General features: G+C 39.6%; 1 protein-coding gene and 1 long non-coding RNA gene across 2 annotated transcripts in view; one reads left to right on the top strand and one right to left on the bottom strand.

The window, feature by feature from the left end:
- The window catches only part of TSPAN3 (tetraspanin 3), a 23,731-nt gene extending 6,463 nt beyond the window's left edge, over positions 1-17,268 (bottom strand). The window contains exons 1-6 of the mRNA XM_071754745.1: positions 17,080-17,268; positions 6,984-7,175; positions 5,875-5,949; positions 2,834-2,935; positions 1,732-1,884; positions 1,363-1,446 (exon numbers count right to left, since the gene is read on the bottom strand). Coding sequence (XP_071610846.1) covers positions 1,363-1,446; positions 1,732-1,884; positions 2,834-2,935; positions 5,875-5,949; positions 6,984-7,175; positions 17,080-17,142 — 669 coding nt within the window. The 5' untranslated portion in view covers positions 17,143-17,268. The remainder of the gene's footprint in view (positions 1-1,362; positions 1,447-1,731; positions 1,885-2,833; positions 2,936-5,874; positions 5,950-6,983; positions 7,176-17,079) is intronic.
- LOC139801043 (uncharacterized) lies at positions 17,250-26,047 on the top strand. The gene is made up of 3 exons (XR_011728046.1): positions 17,250-17,445; positions 21,499-21,620; positions 22,864-26,047. It is a non-coding gene; the product is annotated as an uncharacterized lncRNA (long non-coding RNA).

The following is a 26,047-nucleotide window of genomic DNA, read 5'->3' as shown; positions in this document are numbered from 1 at the left end:
CCTTGTCTTGGGATTCAGGTCATCCCATTTCATAAGATACTTTTCTTCCTACATAACAAAACCTGTCACAGTAACCAGTACCACAGTATTGTGGTAAATACGCTAGTGTGCATTACACAAATATATTCCAGTGTTCAAGCAGACTAAATACTGCTTTACCATTTAAAGTTTTAATAATAGCAATTAAAAAACAGAACAAAAAACCCAAACCAACAGTCCTTCAGAAGACTGAGTACAGATCTCATAAAATTTAAAAATTCCACCGCTGAGGTAATCACGTTCTGGGTGGTTTCACATTACTGTATACAGTGTCAGTTATGAGTATACCCTTAAAGCACTGAAGGAGAATTTTAGCCATATTTTCACAGGACTGTTTTCAAAATATTGTTTACCTTGAAATTTACAATCCAGCTCAACAGTTATTTTTGAAAAATAAATGTCTAAACTACCTAAACCGACAGGTACAATGTGTTCTGAATTCAAATGCTAATGATGACACAACGTAACTCTGAACTTAGTTTTTAAGTCTCTTGGGACTCAGCACATGTACAACATTTCTGAAGCCGTAACATTGGCACAGTCTGAAAAATCAGGTGATTAATGTACTAAGCCTGCCAAATGGATTAGGATTCAAAACTTCAGTTTTACAGATCTGTTTGAAAACTGTTTTAGTATTTCTTAAAAAAAAAAAATCTAACTAAATACTGAGATACATCTTTATCTATTTCTTCAGTTACTTTTTATGACCTGGGTTAACTGTAATACTTAAAAGCTCAGGTGGGAGACAGACTGTGCTCAATTTTAACTGAAGTCTCCATTTCAGCACCTTTTCTAAAAGAAGAGAAACCAAGAAATCCCCAAGACACAACACGAAGCTCAGTTGAAAAAGAGCAGAGTATTCTATTAACAACCCTGGTGTATTTCCTGGGTGGTCCTGACATTGTCTGTACACCATGAAGCTGATGTACCTCTGCAACAGCATGAAGTATGAGCTGTTTGAAGTTGGAAATGAAATACTATGCAAATTTGAGTGTTATGACACCATCAAAGCACATCCATGATAATAGAGGACTACTTTTAAAGAAAAAATTATGATTTACATTCTAGCAGATGACTGCATGTAGCATTCAGCTATCTTCACATCTAAGGAGACACATCCACACAGCAGCAGTTTTTAGACAATATATGGTTGAGAAGTTCTGTGTTAAAGTGTAAAAGTCAACCTTTTGACTGATGTTCACTTATCCCCCGGACCACATAGGGACTAAAGCTTTCCTCATCTTGTGCATACATGTTATAACCTGGACAGCAGTTTCAAATTTCACGAGGGAAAATGTTTAAAGCTAAAAAATACTGGCTTACCTGAATAGCAGCAAATGCTAGTGCTGCCCAGATGACATACATCATGATATCTTGAAGCCTCTTTACAACTAGAGCCTTACACCCCTGAAACAAGTAGAATTTTTACATATCCGACAACCACACATATAAAAAAGCAAATAACTAAAAAAGCCAAAAGCATCAAATGAGACAAAGATAATTCAAACACCAAAAAAGTCATTACTTAGTGTATCACAGATTAAAAAAAAGAAAGGGCATTTTTTCCCTAGAAGATATGTCTATTTGCTGTTAAAGCAAATATACCCAGGACTTCACACTTCCACTAAAATAAAATAAATTATTGCCAGCAAAAGTAAACAGCTACATACGTTCAGGCTTTGGCTGACTTACCTCAGAATAAAGGTCTGTTGGGTGGGTCAAACTGCCAGTACAATTGCTGAGGGCTGCCTTGCAGCAGCTAAGTGGCACACTGTTATTTTTGGTTTGTTTGAACCAGACAGTATTCTCCCAGTCTGAATAGTTACGGATTCCACAGCAGCGGAGCTGGAAAAAAAGAAAAACAAACAAAAAACAAAACATGCAGGTATAAAGAGCCAATGTGCCTATCAGTCAAGAAATGGCATTTGACAGCAATTCGAAATGCAATACCAAGAACACAAGCATCTTAAGATCAGGCTACTTTGGTTACACGAATAACTCAAATTATTTGACAGTTCTTAAACCAATCATATAGGGAGTGTACCGTAAAGCAACCTACAGCTTTAAATCATTTAAGATACTGATTACAAAATATAGAGTTGAATTCCAGTACTTGGAATTGGGGAATGTTTGACAACCCACTTTTCTCTCATACCTCCCAAACAAGACAAAAGCTTTATTTTTGATTTAGAACACCTCTATCCTCAAAGTTTACAACAGATACTTGAAAAAACACTGTTTTCTGAGCATAGTTCTGGAATGAACCAGATTTTGCTTTCTGTGATTCTCTGTATTAAGTAGTAGTATGACTGAATACAATGTATCAGACATTTAATATGAAAATATTAGCCAACTTGAATTGATGCGATTGTAGAAATGTTGAAAGGTCCTGCATCTTCCCTAAGTCTGAGTGGTTCTTTTAGCTCTGAATTCATGAGCTTGTGACCCCACCTTTCAGCTTGAATCAAGAACACTTCCCTGCCCAGAACATTCAAATTAAATCTGTGCAGATGTGAGAGCATTTTGCAGTGTTCCACTGCAGAAATTGTGATTCTGTGAAAAGTACTAAATACCTGAATTAAAACACTGATTCACAGACAGCCAATTACACAAACTGCATCTCTCCACCAGAGTTGCAATTCTAGTAACTCTAATCAAGTTAAGCTATTTACAGACCAAACAGCTGTTGCCTAGATTTGTCAGAATGGAAAATGTGCTATACAAGTAGCAGAGCAACACAGCATTTGTGTTTTAAGGATAGAAAAGACTGAAATGTTCTGTCTTGCAGTCTCACCTGCCTCTGTACATAGTCAATAGCACGACTGGCAGCATCAGGGTGTGTCCCATTGTATTCATTGTATACTTTGCGAATGCTGTGATTAACTTCATTCTCCACCTGGGAAGGATCAGGAAAGCACATGCATTAGCACTCCAACACAATTAGTACAGCAACTCAGGAAACAAAAAAAAACCCTCAATCACCTAAAATTAGCAACCTTTCATGGTACAATTTCTTCAAATTCTAACTTGACCTTTGCAAAGATGTTGCTAGCTTGCAGACAATGGACAAGAAAAAACCCAAGCAACCTAAGATTTTAGACAAAGTAGCTTTGAAAGGTATCTCACAGAAAATTGCTTTTGTTAAGATACTGTAGCACAAAAGGGCTCTGCCTTTCCATTTCTGCTTCCTCCTGTTTCTTCAGTTCAAAACCAAAGCCAGTGTAATTGGGCTAATTCATCCCATTTGAGACCACAAGGATATGAGTAAGTAATACCACCTGCTCCTCCCACTCTGATTGAAGCACAGGTAAATTATCAAAGATGAGGTCTTTTGAGTGACTATCCTACAGTGACCAAGCTTTCTGTTCAGTGTCAGTCCCACCACCACTTCCTCAGAAAAGCTGATGCAGTACATTGCACAGAGCAACAGCTACTTGGAATAGCTCCTCAAGCTACTGCAGGTGAGTCAAGATGGTATAGATGCTGTCAAACCCAGAAACTAGAGATAGATGTCACCCAAGAATAAACACTTGTTCCCCAAAAGGTGTCTTACAATGCCCATTTTGGAGGGATTATTACCAGAACCTTTGAAGTAACATGCTTCAAAGAAAATGTGGTGTAGCTAAACATTTGTACAATAGTAAGACTAGCACTTAATTGTTTTACTATCATGTTCAACAGGAATTATGTATGCAAGGACTGTAATCTTAGGGCTAAGCATTAACTAAGCTTATAACATAAACTTAGATTTCGAAGTCACAGTAGGAAGGCCTTGCCAACACATCACTTCCTTGAACACCTTAACAGAAGTATTTTCTGTAGCAATAGCAGAAGCTTCATCCTTACCCACCCAAGAATGATGATGATCTTTTCAAGTGACTCCTTGTAAGTTACATTCATCAAAAAGATACAGATATGTCAATTTAACCCACACAGGCCACTTTTTTCAGACTACCTTAAAATTGTGTGATAATTTAACTTAGGTGATTTACATCTCTGATCCAAGTAACAAAACAGCTGTTCAATCTGTCATACAGGTTTTTTAAACATTTCTTTCAGGGCTTGCTTACATACAATTTCATTTATGGTTCAACAAGGGCAATATTACAAATGAAAGCCATGCAAATTACATACAATGAAAGCAGAAGTCACTAGCTCTGTGGTGACTTATGTCAGCTTTATAAAAAAAAGAGTGAACTAAAAAAGAAGGCAGTAAATCCTCAACCAACCAACAGCTTGTTTGATCCCTTCCACCAGTTACAAGAAGCATCACTTTCACTGGTAAGGATCAATACTAGTAGATGCTATGGCAGGTCACCTGTCACAAGTATGACTTAGACATGTTTCACACTGTTCTCAAGGAGTGAGTCAATCAGATACACACACACACAGGTTTTACATGTCAGAAAATAAAGTAGTATTAAGATCAGTCATTCTATCTTGAAAGTGCCCAATGCACCTTTGAGACATTACACTCAGTATCACAGGGTGATCACAGGCTGCCACCACAGGCACAACCTCTCCCTCTTCCTTCAGCCTCTGACCCTGCATTACCTACAGCTGTGGAACTGTGTGACAGCAAGAAAAAGTACTGCAACAGAAGACAACCATTCAACTTAACGTTTAAGAACTCAAAATTATTCCCATCCTCCAGGAATTACACTGCTTTCCTCAGTAGCTTCTAAGGACTACTTCCACTACAAGCATCAGAGTCCCACATGATCTTCCCAGTGCACTGACAAGATACTAGAAATCAAATGCAGACCATGAGAAAAACAAAACCATAACATAACCATAACATAACCATAACAGTGTTTCTGTTTTAACTGTTAGCCAGATTTATAATGCAGAGTTCAAGGCAGCCGTGTTAGCTGCTTACTTACAACAGCCTTAATTGTGAACCAGGCAAAACCTCTGTATCTTTACGTAATGGTTGCAGAACTGTTTATTTCAGGACAGGACAAAGCTTTTAGTTTTTAGATTAGTAAGATCCATGTTGTTATATAAACCCGGAAGGCCAAAAAAAGGTACATGGTGTTACAGTTCAGCTTGCTATTAAAGACACTGGAGTGTCCTATAATGCAATCATTCTACTTGCTACGCCTAAAAATTCATTTTTGCCTCATTTTTTTGTATAAATTTAGATGCAGAAATAACAAAAGCCAATGAAACTGTGCAAGTTAGAAATGCCTTCAAGCTACACTGTGGTATCTCTAATACCATGTGGTGTACTTCCACCACATATTACTGTTGGTAGAAACTAATTAATTTCATTTTTCTAGTCCTGTTTCTTAATTTTCATGAAACAAGCACTGGGAGAGGTCAATTTTGGTAGCCATAACCCTTGCCAACAACCTGTATAAAGCTAGACAGTATGCATTATTACAGTCAATCTACTTGATTATATTACAGTGCAGTGTTAGTTTATATACCAAAACAAAACAATTAAGGTAGGGCATACTGTTTTCATGTAGTGTGTTCAAGTATGGTGTAACCTAAGAAACTTACAAAGTCAAAGCATAAATAAATCAGAAGACCATCTGGAAAATGGAAAGGTACCAATTACCATGAGTCCTCTCTGCTGTTCCAACTGCTGATTATATATTCCAGCTAGTTTTTTGCCACTGAAAAAACTTTCTGCTTTGCTTTGAAGAATGCTGATGTTCTAATTTCCAAGATACTGATATCACAAGCTAGGTTACTTGAAAGCTTTGTTTTCTTCCCTCAACAGATATCCATTAATAGCTCGACAGAATCAAATACAACACAGCCTACATCTCTGCATTTTGGTCAGCACTCACAACACAACATTTACTGAAACTGAGGAATTATTACCTTTGCTCTGTAGATGTATCCAAGAACCACCACCATAACTTCTGTGATAAAAACCAGAAGCAGGATGATCACAAACTGTAAAATAAAATCAAGGGTGTTTGTACAAATAGTTTTAGCTATTTACTTTCTGAAAATCTCCATATATAGTTTGATATTTAAAGTAATTTTTCAGGTAAGGTTTTGATTCAACAGATAACTTAAGACAGGCAATTAAGTTGACCAAATTAGGCCCAAACTGACTTCACTCAAGAAACTTCAGCATTCAATGCTTCTCCAAGTAATTAGAGGCAGCCCAGCCAAGCAAGTGCTGATCATCAGGACTGAAAACATGCCAGAGTGCTTTATTTCATTCAATCTTCTGTTAGATAAATAGAAATGCTGCACCAAAACAGCTACAGAGGCTGCTCCTAAAAGTGATAGATGGACTAAGGGGATGTTTCTTCGGATTATCTCTGTTACAACTAACAGCAACTACAGGCTATGCATTTCTATTGGTATATTTAACAACACTTTTAAAATAAACTGTTAAAGAAGTATACACAGCATCCAACAACAAAAAAGTGGGGACAGTTTAAACACTGGCCTCTCTCCTACCCAATTCAAACTGAAATTAAGAGGTAAATTGCTTGGAAACACATGACATAAAATACTTCAAACAAAGGACTCAAATGAAACCATACTGAAAAATATGTAGGCATCATAACAACCCTGAGTTAATCTCGATGCAAGATACATAATACAAGATGGCTCCTGGATCATCTTTGTGTCCAACTTCAGCTTTTCACTCAGAATAGATAGAAGTGACATGTAAAAACTGCTATAATTGAATCATATGGGTTTTTTCTTGTTTTGTTTTGTTTTTTTCATGAGATGACCAAAGTCCTAGAAAAGGTAAAACTGATGAGCCTGCTGCTGCCAGAACTGGCTAATTTAACATTATTATTTGGGCCAGAAAATTGAAACATCCTAATAAAAAAAAATATGAAGGGAAATCATTTAAGGCCATAAAACAAGATTAGAACAAACTATAAAGGAAGTAGTATGGAAGTCTACTAAAAGGGAAGGCAGCCAAATAGGCAAATACCATCATAGAGAATTCTGCAACTTACTATAGCAAGTCCACAGCGACTTTCCCGAATTGTGGCACAGCACCCAATAAGTCCAATAATAAAAAGCAGTGTTCCCACTGCTATGATAATAACTGCTGGAATTAGTGTGTAGACATCTTCAAAGAAGTGATCATAGTCATCATATGTGATGAACACGTAGGCTCCCACGTAGCACAGTATGCCTGCTGCTGCCTGCAACAGATACAGTAACATGGTCAGGTTCCTTGAACATCAAACTCTCCTTTCAGCAATGCTACTTTCCAACAATTATTTTATCAAACACGCAAAAAAAGTAGTTTTCCTCAGACACTAAGGTGTTTTTTTTTTTTGGGGGGGTTTATTTTTTAATTTCAATGTTTTTGCTAGGTTAGGATATATGTTTATTAGGAACATCTAAACTGGAGGCTAGCCAGTAGTTTTCAAACTACATTTAATCTATGGGAGACTTCTGAGGCTTTAAGTCAACAAATCACAGTAACCATGCTATGAACACCAAACTCTTGCTTCCTGTGATCCAGCACTGCCTTTCCATGCTGTAGACTTTCTACATAGCCTGATGTTCACAAATTGTCTCGTACTTCTGAGAACAGGATTTCACCCCATCCAAGCAGCGTATTATTTGTTCTTCAGCATCTTTTCAGAACATGTATACACTTCTTTTGTCTGCCATTGTTTACCTACCACTTATTCTTCCATTTTGCTGATTACTACCAATGATTTCATGTTAGAACAGAATAGATACACACATTGTGTACTCCAGTTATTAAAAGCCAGAACCAAGACTCATACTGCAAAACTCCCCATTTTTATGAGATGTTCCAAAAAGTCTCATTGTACAAAATGGTCTTCATTAAACCAACATTTAAAGTTACAGCAAATAAAACCTGTAGGATGGATTTTCCACTCTATACATTTAAAATACTAAGACCATACCTCACTGAAAGCTACAGGGACCCTAACACAACAACACCTTCAACTAATATAAGCTGAGCAGACCTGGCTCAGCTTGACTGAAAGCTGGTGCTTGAGGAGTCAGCTAACATACATTTAGCTCAAAAAAAGAAGGGCCTTAATTTTTGCTTTACTTATGTCTTTCATAATTATCTTACAGTATATTAAAATGAAGCATTTACATTTAAGTGATTTGCAAGGATGAACAATCTAATTTTAGTATTTCATGACACAGTTTTCTGGTGTCCCAAGAAAAGGCTAAGCTAAAACCATCTCCTAAGAGGAAATGACTAAGATATGGGTCTGGGGAATTTCACTTTGCTGTAAAAGGCAATATCCCCATTAATGTCCAATCCATACCCTGGACAGATAACTTCACTCAACTGGAATATTACCCACTCCAGCTGTGGGAGTAAGAAAAAGCACTGCAGGTCACCTCCAGCCCTCCCTTCCCAGTCAGTGGCCCTGTAATTACCCTTATCCCTGCACTGCAAAAAGGGGGGCAGACAGGCAAGTACCAGTAGCTGTACTACTATCAGATTGGATCCTGCTATTGTGGAACAAATAATAATTCAGGCCAGGAAGCATCTCAGATCACCTAGTCCAATGTCCTGCTCAAAGCACAGTCAACAATGAGTTCAGACCAGATTGTTCAAGACTTTGTCCCAAGTTTTAAAAATTTAAGGATGAAGATTCCGCAGCTTCCCTGGGCAACCTATTCATTGTGGCCCAGAAAAAGACAAGCCAGAAAACTGGCACCTAGTATTCAGCACTACTTGTTACTACATGCCAGAAGTACTGCAATATCACAGCAGCTATTTCCTATAAAACAATACTGCATAAAGACTACTAAAGTAATAATTTACATTTGGAATATCCCCTGCAACACTTTCTTATAGGAATAATATGTCAAAGAAAAAGATATTAACAACCAGATTAAACGTATCATCATTTCTGTGTTACTCCAAGCAACGTATGTCACCTCCCTGTCCATCTTTCTGCAGGGAAGATGAGTACTCCACAGGAATCTTAAGACTATCCAGGAAGCTCACATTCTCCAATAAAAAGTGCTACTCCGTGAAACTGAAAAGACCAACAAAAACCAACAGCAAGACATCATCTCCAGACAAGAAAATCTGAAGTGAACAAGCTATTACAAAATCACCCCTCTGTACAAAAGATGTTGAAATGCTAATCCAACTATACAAATCCTGCCATGCTAGGTACAACATGGCAAAATGCAGACATATAGTTTCTGTACACAAAGCAAAGACTCCCAGTACCATCACTGAACAATGGAATTACATTGACTGTTGCCTAGCAATGAAGAACATGAATGACAGGACAGTGATGTAATCTCCCATTTCTAAGAATTAAAATGCTTGTTAGAAATATGGTATATTGCAAGGTGGCAACTGGAAAAACACAGCTGTGGTTGCCATCAGGGACTAAAATATACCATAAAATTAAAATCAGAACCATTTGTGACCCCCTTTGTCCTCCTCTGTTGTGCAAAATCTAAGTGGCTTCCATCTTAAGAAAAATCTGGTTCATTAAATACATGTTCTCATGCTGTTTAGGAATATACTTGAAACAAAGAGTTCAACTGTCTACAGATGTTAACTTTCCTTCCCTGCTTCAAGATGTATACACATTTTAAGAAACCTTGCTCTTCCAGTATTATATGCCAGATGAGCCTGGAGAATACAAAGCTCAAATACTGTCTTAGAAATTAAGATATGCCACACTGAGCTTGTTAAAAAAAAATGTTTTGTCATGACTATTGGAAAGGCAGCTTTTTCTTTAAATTTCTCAGAATAAAACAGCCTGGTCTGAAGATTCACTAAACCCTTTCCACACATGGTACCATAATGACTGATCAGTCATGGAAGGATTTGGCCTTAGGTTTTGCTTCTGAAGGCTGTGGTACCCGTGTTTCTCGGGAAGAAACCAAAGAACTTTGGTAACATCAGTGTATAGTCATCTGTTTATAAACCTTGCAATTAGCATAAGAACAAAGCTGAGAAAGACACTGCCTCTACTCAAGTCACCATACCTATGGGGGTTAGAAGTGTCCTGTGCATTACAGATAATATTTTTGACCAGGTACAATACCTAGTCTATCACAGAACAAGGAAAACAGCAGCACTACCCAGACAGTTTACAGGAAAATATGTTTCAAATGCTTTCCTTCCGATGACAGCGCTTAGGCTTTTCTTCAGCCTGGTCTAAACAAGGAAGGGGGCAGGTCTCTTAAGTCAGCATTTTATCTGGGATTAGGGAAGTGTTTTTGAAGCTTTTTGCTTATCTTCTGATGCTTTTCTCTCACTGCCTTCTGGTTTGCATTCCCTAACAATCTTAGGAGTGTACAATAGGACTCACTTTGGATGAAACTAAACTAGAAAAGGAGTGCTTTTACTGTGCTAACTGCTAAAAGGTGTTCAGTCGATACAACCACACTAGCCTGAGGTCTTTCCTTCTGCCCCACAACTCATCAGGTTCAACAAATTGTCATCAACACAACTGGGGTTTTGCTCTCCCTCCAAAGAGCCACATTATATATTAATCACAGAAAGTGAGGGGTTGGAAGGGACCTCAAAAGATCACCTAGTCCAACCCCCCTGCCAGAGCAGGGTCACCTACTGCAGATCACATAGGAATGTGTCCAGGTGGGTTTTGGCTATCTTCAGGACTCCACTAACGCATAGATTCTGCTGACCTACACATAGTATGCAATCACACTGATCAGTATGCACACACAAAGTGTGCATGCACAAGTTATATGCACATTTATTACCTGCTGAAGCCCAAGAATAAACCCCCAAACAGTACCATGAACTTAAATCATTTGCTTCACAAAAAGGAAGTCATCTAGAGAAAATGAAATCCATATCACAAGACACAAGGATACTTAAAAGAAGTAATTTCCTAAAACAGTTCAAGTCTCAATGCTTATTATTCAGCAGAATAAACAGGAAATCTGCAACTTGCTCAAGCCAAAGATGTTCAAATAAAAAGCTACCACATTCACAAGCATGCATTTCCTACCACTAAATGGGAGCCAAATATATCAACTGTGCACAGTTCAAGTAACTCTTTGATAAAGAGGGCTTGAAGGAAGAAATCTCAAGCTTAATCTGCTCAAGGCTCTAAATAGAGATGGCAGCAGCTCCTGAATTTGGGCCAGGTCACATGCATGCTCTAGGGACATGACTGGTTATACAGCATTCACCATCCTTTTAGAGCTGTTTGCATCTATCTTCTAGTACTTAAGTGGCACAGACTTATTTTAGGATGAATTAACCTTTAAAGACAAACCAAGGCAAGTATAGTCAATAGAACTGTTGTAAAATGCTTGAACAGTTAGGTATCCTTTTAATGAGAGGAAAAAATTAAAAATACAGTACTTTTTTTAGTGCAGAAAAAGCTTGACACTATTGTTCTGGTATGGGCCTCTAAGGAGTTATCAGCAGTTGAATAAGTATGCACAGAACTCGAGGGAAAACTGGAATAGTCAATGACACAACAATATGTGCAATGACACAGACCATACAAAGGATTACAGGAAAGCCTATTTCAGATTCAGGGCTCTTAAAGTGAGTAAACTCCCTCCCTCCCCTATCTTTGGGCTGGTAAAATACAGGCTTTTCAGGCCACATCTGTTTCACAAAGTCAGCTTTCACCTTCCATGTGAACTAAGGCATGCAAAGGCTAAACCACTGAGTGCACCTTGAATCACTTTCAGATTTTGTTGTTGTGGGTGGGGCTTTGTTGTTTTCTTTTTTTTTTTTTTTTCCTAAGGAGGCTGCCAAAACAGACCAAGAACTGTTTTAGTCTCTTTTAGTAATGTTCACATGTTGCAGCATTTTAAAAGGCAAAATTCTGTCCGGCTAACATCATGACTGCTAAGTAAGATACTTGTTCTGTTGATCACTTATTTATCAAACATGGACACTACAGCTCCATTTACAAACTAATGCTTGCTTAACCTATTAATGTTGCTCCCAAACAGATCTGATGAAAACTTGTCCAGTGACTCTGTATCTTTAAAAAGCATTATCTCATGAGAAATTAGGATTTTTTACACTACTTCCTGATTATGTACCTTGTACTGTATTGCTCTGACACTTTCAGTCCTCTCCAATACTGAAGTTTTCATAGCCTGATTACTGTCAGATAGGAAGTTTTCCTGATCTGCTTCTACATAAAGTTTTTCTTTCTGCTTTCTGTCCTTCAAAATCTAGTTCCTCATAACTTTAAAGTACCTAACAGGACCTCTCTGAAGGTTATTTTTTATATTCTTTGCAGCAGCTACTCCGTATCTCCCTCTCCACTCCCATCCCACACAAATACAAATCTATCCTTGACATTATTTTTTAAATAGGTGCTCATCCACCTTAGAAACCAATGGTTTCTTGACACCCTTCTAACTGTGTTCTCATCAACTGGAACACTAAGCTGTAACTTACAAAATCCTGTGGATGAAGAAAATCAGCAATTCCACTCAACTTTTTAGTTAGGAATATTTTAAGGGCTTAGCAAACAAAGCCATGCAGAATTCAAATAAGCCAAACTACTTTATCTACACTAGACAAAATCAAATCTGTAACACTACAAGTCAAAAGCTCAAATTCAAAAGGCTGATCCATGCTGCCTTTGCATTTGGCATTACATATTTTAACTATCACCAATTGCAAAAGACAATGCACCAGCAGACTAGAAGAGATGTTGACAATAAAACGATTCTTTTACAACTATTTAGTGATCAGGGTTGTAACTTAACCTTGAACTCCACTGTTCCATATTCCTTGTCCTGCATAGGAACAATGATTACTCCATGCTATGACATTTTGCCACCTGAAGTGATATTTCAAATTCCATGTAGTACTCAAAGATACCACATTTACCTCTGCAAGTTGTTGCTTGTTAGGTACTAGCTCTACTTTTAAGCACAAGACTTGATGAAAAAAAAAAACCTGAAAATTCTGAGGCAAAGACTTGAAACTAGTCTTGTAAAAGAAACAAATGGTACTACCATGTTACTTAAAAGCAAATTGAAGCCTCACAAAAGAAATCAGGGCCTGGTCATGTTTGCTACCTGAAAAAGTGTGTCCGAGTGTAAGAAAATCACTCAGAGAGGACACAACTTCCAGAGTTTTAAATCCTAATTTTGGACAAAAACTTAATTTCCTTAAAGTGTAGAATACATAAATGTTAAACATTCCTGCAAATACACTCACTTCACTACCATTGCAGCAGAAAGACAAAACATTCAGTTTAAGAAGAACACATTCAATTTCCACAACCAGAAGTGACTGTCCTTCAAAATAAAAAAGGCTCCTTCAGCCAGTTAATCCCCTACAGGTAGCCATGGGGATCATCTGTCAGTTAAGGTCTTCTGATCATGAGAAAGCTTGCAAGAAGTTTCTTCATTATCCCAGCTTTTAAAGTCCAGATCAGAAACAACTCTAAACCTCTTAGTAAAAAAGAAAAATTACTTTCCTTATTCCTATGTGCAAGAAGTGAACTATACTTTTCCTCGCTTCTACTAAATTTCAGTTTTTCTGTTGCTGCATTTTCTTCTTTTCTACTGGAAAACCAAAGCCCATTAGATAAACACTGATAGCTAGAGATGCTTCAAAGGAAAGCACAGATAGCTTCCCTCAGATAATTCTACATAATTTCTAATACTATGGTTACTGTACTGTGGTAAGCACACATAAGATGTAAAGTGAACACAGAACTGTAGAAATAATTCTTGCTGTACAGAACTGAAGCCTTGAGATTTAACAAGCATACCAAAGAATGTTTTATAACAGCTTAGCCAAATGAACTGTAAAAACTAAAGATTTCAAGTCAGTTAAGTAAGAACAAGAGCAACTTAAAAAGTTAATTCACAACTACTGAGTTGGAAGTATCCCAGAAACAGAGTCCATTCCTCTTGTTGAGGAGAAGGACAGCGGTAAAGAAAACTTCGAAAGCAAGCACAGGGTACTGGGTACTGTTTTAGCAGAGCAGGGTGTCAAACCACATAAATTCTTTGGGAATATAAAACTCTTTTCCAAAGCAAGACTACAAGCACCTATGAGTATTTTAGCTGTATACCCTATATCCTAAACACAAGCTTGAAAATTATTTCCATAGCATTTTTGTCTTCATCTCATTTCTTCAAACTGTTTTCAACTGAACTATGAAAGTCACCAGATAATGCCTTCAATTAAGTGTTCACAAAATAAACACATCTAACTGTAGCTTTCAGACACTGGCCCCAGGTAAACTTATTTTTTCTTCCTCTTTCAAAACAGTGCAGACTTGTACTGTTTAAAAAAGCATGCCATTGTCAAATACTTTATGATATTTGTAATTAGTCATAGTCAACATTTAATCGAGATATTAAAAACTTTATTATCAACTTTGATATATAAACTTATGAATTTTTGTAATTTTGGGGTTTTTTAAGAGTACAGGTTCAAGTTTTCCTGTCATGTCAGTTATTATAACCTTTCCAAACTGGAAAAAAACCCAACATATCACATCCTAAATCCTCAGAGAGATCTATCAATGTCTGGACTTCCACTGCACCAAAAACATTTCTGTGAACATATCTACTGCAGGTTTAAATAATTTCTCATATATATTGTCTTTATAATCACAATTACTTCCTCTGCTATACCTTTCCTTATAGAAAAGGAGTTGGCATCACCTAAATGAAAGTGAATAGGTGACCAATCAGAGTTCATGTTGAATTTAAGAGACAGGTCAAGTGAAGGACTGCTTTTGCCTTGCCATTTTTCCTATCTACTCCAAAAGTGACTTGCAACAATAAACCTCTAGGAAATACTTTAATCTCATCTGCATTCCTTTAATCTTTCCAAGAAGGGCAAGTTTCAACTGATGCTTCTTACCAATGCCTTTCTAAAATGCCTTTGAGTTTAACCAGTCTTTGCCAAATTCTCCAAAATTTAAGTAAGTGTTTCATGCAAGATCTTTATCATGCTACTCTGGATGATTGCCACGCATGATGCTGTTTTCCTGCAATACTTTGTTTTGAAGTTTGTGTGTGTCTCCACAGGTTGTACTTGATGCTTGACATCCCTGCTAACAACTCAGCTGAACTGCCCCGAGTACCACACCAAAAACTTGGAAAGGTGCACGAAATGCATCCAGCTCCTATACAGTAAACAGCACCTGCCCTGCTGTGGGAGGAATAAAAATTAAAATATAATGCTATAGTAAGTCACAAAATGTAGGAATGTAAACGTAAGAATTTAACAGGATGTGAAAAAAAGTTTTCACAAGACTATACAGGAGCAATATGACTTTTTAATACTATAATCTAGAAAATTTAGTAAGCAGCACAAAAGTTTTCAAAATTATGAGATGAAGTTGTAGAATCACTAGCAAACTGAGTAGTTTGGGTTATTAAAGTGAGCAGTCACAGTTGATGAAAGAGTGGTTATGTCTATATGACATGTCAGCAAGCCTCATCTGCCTTTTTCAGAACACTCGAAAGAATTTTTAAACAGAAGTTGCATTCTAGACTACAGAGTATAACAAAAAGATCTCTTTTTTCTGCAACAGAAGTGACAACTTTCTGAACATCTCACACTCACACCTACTAACTTGCATACAGGAATTCAGAACAGAGCCTAACTGATATCAGCAACTTAAAAAAAATCTACTTCAAGATGCCGTAAGACTTACAACTGGATGTTCAGTAAGAACTAAGTATGATACAGCAGCCATCAAATAGGTTTTTGAATGCCACCTGCAACTATGCATGTAGCAAAAAGCCACACCCAACAAAGCAGATTTCAAACCAACAGCTGTACTATGAAGTTGATCTCACCTCATTTCACATAAAGGACTCTACGTACAGTCAAAATTACAGACTTGTAATATGCACCACTTAAAAGTCAAATATGCCTCACATTTACTGCTCCTCTCTCTGGACAGCTATACACACAAGTACTGGTGAGACTGTACAGAAATGCATTTTCCCAGACCATGATTAGTTTTTAGGCATCCATGAGAGGCATTCCTTTGTGAAAATTTAGACAAGAACATTTATCCTGCAACACTTACTAGACTTCATATGGCTTTCAATATTAAATGAGGTAGCTATGTACAGCTGCATTTTTCTGTTCCAGTAACTTGTTACCTAGTATTACTTCCTTAAAGCTGAAATCTTTGAACAGGTGAGACAATAGATAGCCTGGTCACAGAGCTGGAATGAGAAATGCAGTAGATAAATGAAAAATAAACAACAAAAAAGAAGAATTCTTAGAAGTCCACAGAATATGCTTTCATTTGGTTTATTTGTTCTCACAAGCCAGTTGTTACAGCCGATAAAAACTAAGCTACAGCTTGTTATGTCTATCCTGAGAAAGGCTGCCTACAGCAGCCAACTATTCCAACCTGGGCAACCCTTTGTTTTACAGCCAGCATGACTGTAGTCGTGGCAGGTTTAAGTGAAGCATAAATATTACGATGCATCTGTTGTCACTGGAAGAAGTGAAGCATAAGATTAGCTTTTGGACTAATAAGCTATATATCTATCTCCTTTAAAAATACAAGGAAGAAAACAGTGCTTTTCAGTTACTGCTGATTATTTGAGACTGGCATCCTCAATGGAGACATAGAACTGGCTGTCTGTAACAGCTCTCCAGAAACCAAACTGGTCGAGCCCTAAAAACATCAATAATGCAACTCCAGCTGTATTCAGTTACAAAAGCGTCTCCATCTCAAGATCACCAATGCTCGTTAAGCCTTAACTGCAAGGCTACGGAGGCAACAGATTCACCTTCACCCACCTCTCAACTTTTTGGGGACAGACTGGCATGGAAGAGGCTGCGTCCACTGCCAAAACGCAGGGTCCCACGAACGGGCAGGACGCCAGTTGAAACACAAAGCGTTTAAACACAAACTGCATCAGAGAAGGGGCGACAGGGGGCCTGGAGGCTTCCATCCGCTGCCGTACGTGAGCCAGAACCAGACAGTGCTAAGGGGTCCGGGCCTGCAGCGGCCTCAGAGCCGGGCCTGGCGTCACAGCCCGCCCGTGCCCTCCGTTCACCGCACGGCTGACGGGAGAAACAGCCCCGTGCCCAGAAAGCCCAACCCTCCCCTTGCCGCCCCCGGGGCTCACCCAGAAGATAAGATTAAGGAAGACCAAGACGGTTTTGGAGGAGGTGATGCCGCACTGGCCCATCGCGCCCGCCGTCCCTCAGCCTCCGCCCGCACCTCTCCTCTCTGCTGCCCTCACCGCCGCTCCGCCAACGGCCCCGCCCCACGTGACGCAGGCGGCGGCGTGGGGAGCCTAAGATGGCGGCCGCCCGCGTCCCGTGGCGGGAGGGGGCGGAGGGCCCTAAGATGGCGAAGCTCTTCCCTATTACGGAGCCGGCGCGGAGGGGCTGAGGCGAGGCTGAGGACAGGACAGGACAGGACAGGACAGGACAGGACAGGACAGGACAGGACAGGACAGGACAGGACAGAGGGGAAAGGGTTGCAGGAAGTAGGGTGCTCGTTGCTCCCCATCCCTCATGAGGCAGGGGCTGCCCCGCAGCCCTTTCTCTGGGGATCCCGGGGCAGCTCTCGGGAGACGTCTGGAGCACGAGGGGAAAAGAAAAAACACCGCACACCTGCGGTGTGAGGAGGGATTCGAGGACAGGGACCCCGTGGCTTCAGGCTGATGGGCGGTGCTGGGGACAAGAGCTGAGGCAAGGCCACACCCCATGGGCAGCTCCAGGCTGGGCACAGTGTGGCAGAAAGGGACCTGGGAGTCAGGATTGACAGGAAGCTGAACATGAGCCAGCAGTGTGCCCAGGTGGCCAAGAAGGCCAATGGCATCCTGGCCTCGATCAGGAACAGCGTGGCCAGCAGGTCCAGGGAACGGATTCTTCCCCTGTACTCAGCCCTGGTGAGGCCACACCTTGAGTCCTATGTCCAGTTCTGGGCCCCTCAGTTCAGGAAGGAGATTGAGGTGCTGGAGCAGGTCCAGAGAAGAGCAAGGATGCTGTGAAGGGATCCAGCACAAGTCCTGTGAGGAAGGGCTGAGGGAGCTGGGAGTGTTCAGGCTGGAGAAGAGGAGGCTCAGGGGAGACCTCATCACTCTCTCCAACTCCCTGAAAGGAGATTGGAGCCAGGGGGAAGTCAGTCTCTTCTCCCAGGCAGCTCTCAGTAAGACAAGAGGGCATGGACTTAAGCTCTGCCAGGGGAGGTTTAGGTTGGATATTAGGAAAAAATTCTTTATGGAGCAGGTGATCAGGCATTGGAATGGGCTGCCCAGGGAGGTGGTGGGTTCTCCATCCCTGAAGGTTTTTGAGAAGAGACTGATGTGGCACTCAGTGTCATGGTCTGGGAATCAAGGATCAAGGAGGATCAAGGTTTGGACTTGATCTCAGAGGTGCTTTCCAACCCGGATGATTCTGTGATTCTGTGGGAGCGGCTGCCCCTGGAGGCCTCTCCCGTAGTGGCCGGGGTGTCTGTGGGGCTGCACTGCTGGATTTTAAAGGAGAAACCGAACCAGGCTCCTGGTGACTTGTGTTCCCTTTGCACCAGGCACAGCAGGCAGGAAGAGCAGATGTGTGCTGATGAGCTCTCCATGCAGTTTACAGTCAGGACACGTACCTGGCAGGAAGGGAAAGCTCCCAGGGAAGCACCACCCAGCAAATGGTGAGGAAAGTGCAAGTGGTGGTGGTCTTTTTTGGAACAACCAGGAGCCAGCCCTTCGTTGAGAATGCCTTGTGTGCTACCTCACTGGTAGAACCAAACCCCTTCTCCCCCATTTCTTCTGGCAGCAGGGTGCCTTTCTTCTTAATCCTTTTATTCTCTTTCTTCTTACTAATCCTCCACATTTCCTAGAAATACCAGTTGTTCCAGAGCTGCTCTCCCCTGCTTGCTCAGTGCCTTCACCTTGTTTGCTTTCTAGCAGATTTACTTTTCAGGTGGAAATGAAATTACCCATGGCATTGAGAGCTTTAATGTTTTAGGGATCAGTTCTGTATAGGCAGACAAGTAACAAGCAGTTATATTCCACTGTTCTGTTTCCATGGCAGCAGAGTTAGGTTTTTTTCCCCTCGTACAATTTTGGGAAGTTATATCCAGAACTAGTTTCTGGATGCCATGGAGATACTATGTCTTTTTTTGGCTTTCTTTTCAAGTCCTTATATGCTCATCGATGAAAATTCCTAATCTTGCAAGGCTTAACAGAGTATTTTTCTATCACTAAAAATTAACTTATATGCCCAGAAGGTATGCTCAGAGTTTGTTCTATTATTAATATGGTTTTATATCAAATTTATGGCATTTAGGATGTGATTGTATCTTATAATTATTGCTTTTTAAAGTGGTCTGTGCTTTATGTATTACTGTTCTGTGACATATGGCACTTTAAAAAGAATTTATAGACTGTACTCTCAAAAATGTCATTAAGCATTGACAGGAACTCCTCCTTTTGCTTTCTAAGAGAAACTTGATAGAAAAAAGGGTTAATGATGCTATTTTAAAAACTCACAAAGATTTTATTGCAACAATGCTATTACACAATTTCAGTTTGAACAGAGCCAGCCTGCTCTGATTTTCTGTATTAGTTTGCTCTATTTTCACAACACAGTATGTGTTTTGTTACAGATTCGTAGGATCTGGTGATCAATAAACACACCTGGGTTTCTTTTTACATCTAGCTTTGAAAAATGAGAATGATAAAATGGATGCAAAAAAAGGGCTAGGACTCCATGCTTGAGAGGAGACAGGTGCTGTTACACAAGGGCCTTGGTGGGGTTGCAGCTTTCTGAGTGCAGGAACCAAAATGGGCTCACAGGGAGGATGGCAAAGGCAACAGAGGAAGGAGAAATGGGAAGACTGCAGTCCTGAGTGGGCAGAGGGATTGTGGGAGCTGGACTCACCCTGCCTGAGATGGCAACATCAAGCACCAGGAAAAAAGATAAAGGCCAAGTGCCTGGCATTCCTCTTTGCAGTGCTGTCTTGCTCCTATCATGCACAGAAAACTGGCTGATAGTAGGTGCCAGTTTGAGGTCCTTGTCAGGCTCTGGTCCAATGAAATACTCTGGATTGTTTGGAAAACAAGTGTGAAACTGTGTATCACCAGTCCCTGGAGTCTCAAATCCACAGACTCTTTCTGGTATCAACTGTGCACCAGTGCTGGCATCTCACACCAAGCATGGCATGCCAGCCAAGTGACATTTAGGGGAAAGATGGGACAAGGAGCAAGATGCCATCAGAAATTGCCCCTCATTTCTACATGAGAACATAGGAAATTCTACTGCTCTGCCTGCATGGGTAGAGGAGAAGGGCTGCTTGCTGAGCTGAGGACAGGCAGGGCACTTCCCAGGAGGAGAAGGAGCAAGGCATGCTGGAAGTGGGTTGTAACAAATGTGAAAACTGACTGCAGTTTCAGTATCTGGCTTGACTGAATTGGACTGTGTCTCCTGCACAGCTTTGTTGCTTAGATCTTTTCCACCTTCCTTGATGTGGACAGGTAGCTTGACTGCTGAGATGTGCTTTTGTCATTTATGCAGTTTAAGCCTCTTTGAAATTCTTCAAAGAGTGTTTATTCAGGATTTCACAACATCCATCTTGTGACTGCCATCATAGCAATATTTTCAGAAATGTGTACAAGGGTATCCTGCACTTCCAATTCTATTGAGGGAGTCAGAAGATCAAAGATAAAGGATAGGAGCAGGGCAAGGGTGACCCAGATTTCTCAAATGCAGAAAGTGTGATAGGAAGTTATTCACTGCACAGTTTGTGAACTCGCAGAGGTTCAGTCTCCTACATTTAATCTACAATGCTGTGGTGGCACAGACCACAGGTTGGCTGAATGGCTGGTTAAGGGAAACAGCTCAAGAAGTTGTTTTGCAGACTTGGAAGTGCAGAGACAAGTGTGCAGGCAGATACAATTATGATGTAGTTTGACCTTCAGTTTAATTATGCCTGCTTCAACTCTCCATTGTTTTATATAAACACTGGGAGTTAAATTCTGTGGGCACAGTGCACTTTACACTGAGGCAATTGAGTCTGGTCTGTTACAATCACTGATCTAGATAGGCCTGTGGACAGTTCCACAGCAGTGGCAATTTCCATTTGCAGGCATGCATTAGAAAAGTAAAATTGTAATTGCTTTGGGAACAAACAATGTAGGAAATATATAGTGGAAATTAATTACCTCCATTTGAATGAATTAGGTAGTAAAGAGGAATCTTGTGCTTTTCACCAGCTCCTGAGGAGGTAATCATAAGCTTCTTATATTCTCTGAAGTGTATAATGGCCTGGAAAGGTCTGTGAACATTGAAGGATGCACAGTAAAAATGACTGATTACCCCACAAACATTTTTGTAATCTGTCTTTCCATTCATCCTTTGGAATGGCACTTAGCAAACCAGAGCATCCATTTGTCAAGAGTACTGCAAACCAGTGAATTGAGGCAGGAAATTGGGACTGTCACTGTTTAGTAGGGATGGCAACAGTGGTGCAATTCTGTCTTTCATGTATTCTGGAACAGGACAGTGCTCTTACCATTTTGATTCCTACCTGTCTGATTTTGTAGATCCCAGGAATGTCAGTTGTGACTTGCCACTGATGAATTGCCCTTCACTGGCAGCTGATGATCTCACAGGAGTCAGTGCATTTCTTCACTTTTTGATGGACTTGTGCACAATGAGCTTTCAGGTAATGATCAAATGTTGGAAGCTAGGTTCATTTTATTGCCACAGAAGGGCTGTAGAAGGAACGAGGAGCATTGTTCATGACAGATGCAAGGGACAAAAAAAAAATTGAGATTAGTTTATTACCTTTTCTTTTTACCTTCTATCATGTGGCTTAACCCACATGAAATAAAATTTTCAGTAATGAAGACATAGACACACATATACACTATATTTAAATACAATTTATATTAGCTAATTACGTAACAATAGAGCCTTGTTGAAATACATTGGATGGCATGTTGCATGTTTGTGGCTGTAATGATTTGTTTGAAGACATATTTGATACCAGTCATCGTGGTGTCATGGGAAGTGTTGCCATGCTGGAGGAAGACCTTTCAGAATTGAGAAGCACCAAAGAAAAACAGTTTGATGCTAAAAGCCTAATAGTAGACAGAATTTGAAACAATTCTGCATCTAGATACACAGGACTGATATAGTAGTTTAAAAAGCAGGATATGAAAACCCTCTGTTTAAAAGCATATCGCTGTTACTGGCAGCTTCCTCAGAGGTACATTAAGACTGGTTTTGTTAAGAGGTAAGTGTAGGTTGCTGCTGAAGTCTACACTGATGCTGGAGAGCAAATCATTCAGTCTACTCTTTCATACTCTGAGAAAGAGAGAGGAAATCATGGAAATTTCCATTCTGTTCTTTGGAGTCTTTCCCACCAAACTGCAAATAGAAGCTTATCCCTTCTCACTCCCCCATCATTGCATTTTCTGTGTGAGCTCTCTGCCTCCTCTAGACAGCCCAAATTTTGTTCTTTCCAGAGAGAACAAAAACACACAAAACTTCCACAACGTTGCAGTCATCTGGTATGTTAATAAAATCTAGGACACTTTGAAGTAACTTGTCATAAAATTTGTAATTATTTGAATCATTTATCCCCCCAAATGAAGGCTATTGCTATAAAAAATCAGGAAGGCCATTAATAATAATTTCAGGAGAAGAGCAGTTTGCTATGAAATGAAAGTCAGTCTCATTAGATCACTGTAGCAGGTACCCTAATAACATCCTGGCAGAAACAAGGTATCTCATTACAGAAGTTGTATTTTGTTTGAAATATTAGGTCACCATTAAATGAGCACTGAAATACACATAATATTGGATGACATAAATTATTCTCTTAAAAAACTGGCCTACAGAGATGTGTTAAATACTACAGTGAGGGTAGTACACAAAGCTTAACATTTTCTGTTTTTTTCTAGATGGAAAAAACTTGATACTAGTTTGTTTTGCTGCTCCTTCTGGATACTGAGCCACAGTGGCTTCCTAGAATTAGAGAGTGCTGATTTCAGGTTGCAGCTCAGGAAACTACAGCTGGTAAGGGAGGTGTTTAATTTTCATTGTAACATCTGAGGAGAACTGAGGATCTGCCAGCTGGGACACACCAGCATATTAGAAGGGAAAAGAGACGTTTCAAAGTACAGAAGTAAATATTGCTTTTATAGATACAATAGTTGCTCTCCCTTTCCTTGTTGAGTTTGTAATGGGTAGAAGATAAATAACCTGCAATTGCGGGCACGGGGGCTGTGTTCCCAGCTCCTACTCTTTCACCGAGTCCCTTACTCCTTGGCGTGCTCTGTGCTGCCATCTGCTGGACATTTCCAGGAGACGAGCAAATGTGTGGTCTGATACTTCAAGCTGTTGGACTTCTAGTAATGTATTTTAATGAGATGAATCTTTTTTAAAGGGTGAAGGAAAATAAGAGGGATCAATGTCATAAATATTTGTGCTGAGTGTCTTAAAATTCTTGATTAGTTGAAGCAGAGTTGTTACAGCATTTCACAGGGAAGATGAGTTGAGGATAGGTACCATTTGCAGTATATTAATATTAAAGAAGAATGCTTTGCTGTTCTGACGTTATTTTAGTCTGAAAAGCCTAAGGACCTTACCAGAATTATTTAATACTCACTACATCCTCAGAAGATTTCTTCTTTATGGTACCAGTTGTCACCCACTGTGAAGCCAAGGATTTTCAGCCTTTCCATATGTATTTGCCAAGGCAGGAAAAATAAGTGATTTAAAAATTGAATGTGTAGAAGTTTCCTTAATGTAGCTTATGCATTTCTTCCATATTTCCCATCCTTTCTGCAGAGCTGGCTGCAGGTCATGCTTGTAAGTTCCTTTTAAAAAACACCACCACCAGGACTGTTCTGTATAAATAGCTTAACCAAAATATGATTTGAGATGTAAAGATCAAGATGCAAATTAAATTCTAAAGGAAAAGCTTCATGAAAATAACAAGGTGTTTCCTTAAAGACTGAACATGTGCCCGTGTTAAGATAAAGAACTTTCAAGCCTGTATGTACAGCACCATCTGGTGACTTCTGCACAGCAGGATCCCAAGCAGGGATTTATGCATCTTGCTACATCATAGACAGAGATATCCCCCAGGAGACCTGCTCCTTATGGTCCCACTGGCAGATACAACATCCTCACAAAGGCAGAAACATGCTCCCATTCCTATTTCCAGGCTTTGGCAGCTGTGCAGAGGAGCAGGAGGATTTGCTGGTGCTTCTGGCCTCTGCCTCACCTCTTCCTCTGCAGGCATCCTCCCCTTCTGCCAGGGAGGGTTCCCCAGGTTCACAGTCCCAGTCTTGGTAATCAGTAATCCCTGAAGAGCATTCACAGCCATACCACTGCCTTCTTTTGGCAGTTTGGATATGTAGGAAATATTGCAATCAGAAGTTTCTAATTTAATTCAGTCCCTTATAAATAAAATCTCTCTTTTCCTTCAAACTCAGCTTTGGGTCCTAATTCATTTGTATTAAAAATAACATAGTGTCCATCCTTTGATTTAATTAATGTTGACTGCTTTAGGCAGGTATTAGTGGATAATCTGATTACCAAACACACAGTGAGTTTAACAGGGAGTTTAATATCTAACAGGGAAAATTTGGCAGAGACCCAAAGGGGGAAAAAAAAAAAAAGAGAAAGCTGGAAAAGAGAGGAAGAAAGTTCCTTTCTTTTGAGAGGCTGTATAATCTTGTTATACTTGCTACTTTCTTCTTTAAGAAAATATTATGAAAATTGACAAAATGAATTTATAGTTCTATAAAAATCATTCTATGAGAGATTTAATTGATAGAGACTTACAAGTCATAGTTGATAGTTGTGAGTCAGTGGTGAACAGCATTTAAGTAGAAATACTGTAGGAGATGGTTTAGTTGCATAGGCCATGGATTCTTGCATACTTTCTTCTGTATCCTTGAACACAGTCCTTTGCTGTACTGTGCTGCTCCTAAATCTGTGACAGAGAAATTATGCCATCCTTGTGAAGTGCTTTAGGATAAAACTGACATTGTATTTTTACTTTACTTTTGGTGAGTGAAAAAAACCTTTTTAATTGTTGATAGATAACAAAAAACTCTTTTACAAGTACAAATTCTTTAGATCAGACAGACAACTGTGTCCAAGAATTAGCCTTAGTTCATTATTTCCAAATGCTAATTTTCAGGAAGAAGTGATTAATCAGGAAGGGAAATGTGTTCAAGATTAGCATAAATTGTACAAGGCTGTAAAAGACTCCAGATGGATTTGAATTATTTGAAAAAGCAGACAACAACAGCAAAGGAAATTCTGAGCTAGATAAACACAGGCTAATTCCTAATAGAAAAATAAACTAAGCAGTCAAATGTGAAATCCAGAGTTTTCAAAAGTCAAGGCTCTAGGCATGGAGATGGCTGCCCAGGACAAGCCAATAGGGTGCTGATGGGCTGGAGATTAAGTATGTTCTGACATCTCTACAGCATCATGCCTCATTTGTAGTCCCTCAATTTGTGTCATATCACCTCAAAACCATGCAGACAAAAAATTGTATAACTCATGGTAATGAAGAGAGTAGGACAGGGTGCTGAAGTTTCTGTGGAAGACATTGAATCCTTCAAGGTGATGAGACACATGGGGAGAAATGCTTCATGCCACAGGGAAATTATTTTAGTGTTTACTGCTGCAAAGGAGTCAGTGATGATAGAGCTCTGAGTCTGGGTTTTAAGAAGTAGTGGATGGCATTAAACCATTTATAACTAATTTATAACTAATGCCATTTATAACCAATGTCATTAAAAACTTTCTTATCTGGTATCCTAGATCATCTGACATCCTGCTGTTGAGGTAGTGGCTGTGCATGGGCAGACTACTGGCCCATTTCTACCAGTAACTTAATTTAAATTTAGTGCCCATGTAAGAACCAGGATAATTTTATTATCTCGATATAGTTCTCCATTTTCTTTAGAAGAACACTAATGTACTTTTGCACTTTGGAGAGATGCAAAGTTAATAGCTTGGTTCTTGCAGATGAATTGCAGAGATTTTATGTTTTTTAAGGCAAATCTGCTGTTCACTGTAGTTAATCTGGACCTTTGAAGTGTCCAATGAAATCAGACAAAA

The sequence above is a fragment of the Heliangelus exortis genome, chromosome 11 (assembly GCF_036169615.1).
Source record: "Heliangelus exortis chromosome 11, bHelExo1.hap1, whole genome shotgun sequence".
NCBI lineage: Eukaryota > Metazoa > Chordata > Aves > Apodiformes > Trochilidae > Heliangelus > Heliangelus exortis.
This window is presented reverse-complemented; position numbering and strand designations above follow the sequence as displayed.